Source organism: Eptesicus fuscus, chromosome 1 (assembly GCF_027574615.1).
Source record: "Eptesicus fuscus isolate TK198812 chromosome 1, DD_ASM_mEF_20220401, whole genome shotgun sequence".
Lineage (NCBI taxonomy): Eukaryota > Metazoa > Chordata > Mammalia > Chiroptera > Vespertilionidae > Eptesicus > Eptesicus fuscus.
Genome location: NC_072473.1, coordinates 37,661,040 through 37,665,933, shown reverse-complemented (window position 1 = coordinate 37,665,933; position 4,894 = coordinate 37,661,040). Strand labels below are relative to the sequence as shown.

Here is a 4,894-nt window from a genome sequence, read left to right as displayed (position 1 = left end):
ATGACTCATTTATTTCAGCCCTTTGTATTCAGCATGTCTCTATCAAAATAAACCTACGTTTCTATGAAAATTGAAGCTTCTGTTTTTTTTGCAGCTCACATAAACTTAAGCCTTTTTTATTTGGCCCGTGTTAGCCTTTGAGTTTGACATGCTTGTCCTAGGCTTAGGGTTTAGCATGAGAGAAGTTTGGAAAGGGGATTACAATCAACAGGAGGCAAATGCTGAGATCATTATGTGAATTATCTCTCTAGAAAGACAATGTGATACAGTAAAGAAAGTTTTAGCTGGAAGTTTTAATTAAGTGAGGGATCCCTGGTCTCAGAACTCATGTTTTAAAAGAAAAATATGAATCAACAGTTCAATTCAGGAATTTAGTCTCACCTGTTTTAAGAGCAAGTCCTGGAGGTCCCATATCCATCTGTGGTCTTGTGCAATAGACCTAATACTCATACATTGAAGTTTAGTAATATTGGAGAGTAAACAATACAATTTAGAGTAGCTTAATCATTTGGTTAGGAATTTAAAAAAAACTCAACTCTGGTTCTGACTATATCATTTGTGGATTCTTCCGATTCTGACATTACTGTATTTCCAATTTACATAGGCCTCAGTTTCTGCTTCTGTTATATGGTGAACAATTCTTGTCTTGTGTATCTTATGGTGTTCTTGTGGGAATCAAATAAAACATGCTTTTGAAAGCTAAAAACTGCCATATAAATTTCAAAGTATTAGTGTTGTTTTAATTATCAGAGTCTCTCCTCCTTCTCCTGAACCTCATCCCCCAATAGCTGTCTGTCATGTAAACACAACATCTCATTCCTTTTCATTGCAATGCTATAGTACTCCACTTATTGTATTCAATGTGATCTCTTCCACTCCTGCAACATACTCTTAGAGTACTTTTTAACATATGGTAGGTGGTCAAATGGTACTTGTCAAATCAAATTGAATGTTATTTTCAATCTCGGTAGACAGAATATCTTTTACTCCACAGAAATAATGGATGGAAGGCAGGTTTGATGATTCATAACATCTTCTCTCCCATAGGAGGAAAACATTTCCTACTAGTCCCTAGTGTGAGAGTGGTGAACCCTGCAGCCAGCAGGCCTCCTGAAATAAATCCATGGGTGACGGAAGATTCATTGACTTCCAATTCCAAGTTTTGAATTCAAGCCTAAGACCCAGGTTGGGCAATGCTACTGCCAATAATACTTGTATTGTTGATGATTCCTTCAAGTATAATCTGAATGGTGCTGTCTACAGTGTTGTATTCATCCTGGGTCTGATAACCAACAGTGCCTCTCTGTTTGTCTTCTGCTTCCGCATGAAAATGAGAAGTGAGACAGCTATTTTTATCACCAATCTGGCCCTCTCCGATTTGCTCTTTGTCTGCACTCTACCTTTCAAAATATTTTACAATTTCAATCGCCACTGGCCTTTTGGTGACACTCTCTGCAAGATCTCTGGGACTGCATTCCTTACCAACATCTATGGGAGCATGCTCTTCCTCACCTGTATTAGCGTGGATCGTTTCCTGGCCATTGTTTATCCCTTCAGATCTCGTACCATTAGGACCAGGAGGAATTCTGCCATTGTGTGTGCTGGAGTCTGGATCCTGGTCCTCAGTGGTGGTATTTCAGCCTCCTTGTTCTCAACCACTAATGTCAACAATACAACCACAACCTGCTTTGAGGGCTTCTCCAAACGTGTTTGGAAAACTTATTTGTCCAAGATCACCATATTTATTGAAGTTGTTGGCTTCATCATTCCTCTGATATTGAATGTCTCTTGTTCTTCTGTGGTGCTGAGAACCCTCCGCAAGCCTGCTACACTGTCTCAAATTGGGACCAATAAGAAAAAAGTGCTGAAGATGATCACAGTGCATATGGCAATCTTTGTGGTCTGTTTTGTACCCTACAACTCTGTTCTCTTCCTGTATGCCCTGGTGCGCTCTCAAGCCATTACCAATTGCTTTTTGGAAAGATTTGCTAAAATTATGTACCCAATCACCTTGTGCCTTGCAACTCTTAACTGTTGCTTTGACCCTTTCATCTATTACTTCACCCTTGAGTCCTTTCAGAAGTCCTTCTACATCAATACCCATATCAGGATGGAGTCCATGTTTAAGACTGAAACACCTCTTACCACAAAGCCTTCCCTTCCAGCTATTCAAGAGGAAGTCAGTGATCAAACAACAAATAATGGTGGTGAGTTAATGCTAGAATCCACCTTCTAGGTACGAGAATTGTCTTTAGATCCAAATATGGTTTCTCCTATGATTATTTTTCTATGGTATGAATAAGTTGAAAGATTTGAAGCTAATGATACTAAGAATAGATTAATGTACTAAATACAGCCAAATACATTTATTTGAGCATTTACTGTATATATGCTGATTTGTTCAATAATTATAGGTCAGGTCTAATTACTACAACCAAAAGTAATGCCAAACTCTTCTGCTGGGTTGAAATTTTATTATATCACATTATGTAACTGGCAAGTGGACTTGACTTTAGGAATATGGATATTACTTTCAAAATTTTAAAATCATACTCCATTCTGAAAATATTTGGTAATTAGATTGGACCTATAAATATAGAACAAATTCAGGGATTATTTAAAACAGACATTTTGTGTTACTACTGATATATTTTTGTTTGAATTGTTTTTCTTTTAATTTCCATCAAGTTTATTTTGGCCTAAAATAATTAATAAGAAATGTATCCAATTTAAAAGGGCTGGCAAATTTATTTTATATATGTTGAAAGAAGAAACATAAATTGTGTTTGCATGAGCATGGATGGGAAGAAACAGAAAATTAACTGGATTTACACATTTGCAGTCACCAGCAGTGTCGGTTTTTAAAATTTTTTTTTTACTACATTAAGAATTTCATATGAAACTTCAAATTCAGAAAGCTGCTAAATATGTGCCCAAGAGAGGTATACAATGGAAAATCACATAAAATAACAAATGTCCATTAAAAATCTAAGTAACACCAATATTTTTTCTTAGAATTTCCAATTTCTAATATTACTTTTGAGGGACTGGTTTCTATAAAATATTCTCCATATGAAATTTTGGAGCACAGTGCAGCCAGAAAGCTGCTTCATTTGTGTCTATGTTAGAGCAAATTGGAAAAAAATAACAAAGTAATAATAACAAAACAATAAAAACAACAAAAAGCTTTCTTAAAATTTGCATTAATAATTTAGGGAGGGAATGGGTGGGTAGGAGAGATTTGTAACTTTAAATTGCTTTTTCCTCCCCAAATTTTGGAACATAGTGTAGCCAGACCTGCTGAATTTGTGCCCAGGTTGGGAGCATATTGAATAAAATATATAAACTAAACCAAACCAATACAAACAAGAAAAAAGAAAAATTATAAAACAATAAGAATAGCAAAACATTTTTCTAATACTTTCATCAATATTTTATGTATTTTTTGAGGATCTTTAAATTTAAAAATTTGTATGAAATTTTGGAGTACAATATATATGCTGATTTGTTCAATAATTATAGGTCAGGTCTAATTACTACAACCAAAAGTAATTGCCAAACTCTTCTGCTGGGTAGAATTCTGAATTTGTGACCAAGTGAGGAGTGAATTTGAAAAAATAAAAATAAAACAAAACAACCCTAAACAAAGGAAAAAAAGCACTAATAATTTAGAGCTTGTATTTTTTTTAGCATTTGCAAAACTTGTCAAATGCTGTAACTTTAATATGATGCTTTGGATCAAAATGCAGCTAGGAACCCAGTTCAGGAGCAATTAAAGTCAGTATTTAAAAAAAAGAGGAGGAAACATTTTTTGTAACTCACTAAAACAGCAAAAGCATTAAGAAAATCCTTAAAAACTCTACCATTTATTGGATGAACTGTAAATTTAAGACTTGTAAAGAAAACTTCTGAGCACAATATAGCTTGAGAGATATAGGAACAATGGAAATAAATACCCCACATATAAACTGCACACACACACACACACACACACACACACACACACACAATTAAATACTGCAAAAAATAAATATTCTTAAAATGGACATTAATCAATTTTTAAAATACCTAGATTATATAGCAATTTTAAAATGTTAAGGCTGTAGTAAAACTGCCAGTAACAAGGGACATTAGCTGCTTAACTTGCGCCAGAAAGTGATTAAAATACTAAAAACCATAAAACAATAACCAAAAAGTAAAATTTTTAAAGAAATAAGCAAATTTTAAAATCTCTCCTTATCCTTTTTTCCCTTTCTGATTGTGCATAGATTTAAAAATACTAAGATTTTAAGTACACATTTCTAAGAATTATGTAACTTTAAAAACTGCTAAAGCTGTTCTTGGATTAGGAACTAATAGAAAAATAAATGCTAAAACAATGGAACAGTAATAAAAATGAATTCTCAAAAATCACATTACTTTTCCCTCATTATCTAAAGTCCTAAAAATAACCATGCATTATATTGTCTTGTGCAAGCAGATAATAGATAGAATATATGACATTAGGTTCAGTTAGAGTCAATTAGGTTAAGTTAGGTTAAGCTCAGTTGTTAGGTTATATTTTAAGATCAAATTAGTAATCACAGTATGAATAATCTTTGTGTTTTTTCTGGTATTTTTTTCTTTCCAGTTTCTTGTAAGTATAAATTATATGTGAACTTTTGTTTGTGTCTTTGGCTCTCAAAATTGTGAATCTTTAGGGTGATGATACCAAAACATTTAATGGGATATGTTAACCAAGTTGACGTAAAATATAACAGCAAACCTATTTTGTAATTTCCATATTTAGTTTTGTTTAATTTTCCATATTTCAATTTATTTTTATTAATTTCCATTTTATAGTTAATATAACTTGGAATAATAAAACATTTGTCATATGAACAATGTAATCAAT

The 4,894-nt window shown here is 33.1% G+C and overlaps 1 protein-coding gene across 1 annotated transcript; it reads left to right on the top strand.

Annotated features, from left to right (window-relative positions):
- The first annotated feature begins 1,123 nt into the window (after nt 1-1,123).
- On the top strand, nt 1,124-2,236 carry LPAR4 (lysophosphatidic acid receptor 4). Its single transcript, XM_008159170.3, has one exon. The coding sequence runs from the start codon at nt 1,124-1,126 to the stop codon at nt 2,234-2,236; it is 1,113 nt and encodes a 370-aa protein (XP_008157392.1).
- The last annotated feature ends 2,658 nt before the right edge of the window (nt 2,237-4,894 follow it).

Excerpts from the sequence above, each read along its gene's own strand:
- LPAR4 (XM_008159170.3), top strand. The coding sequence starts at position 1,124 with ATGGGTGACGGAAGATTCATTGACTTCCAATTCCAAGTTTTGAATTCA.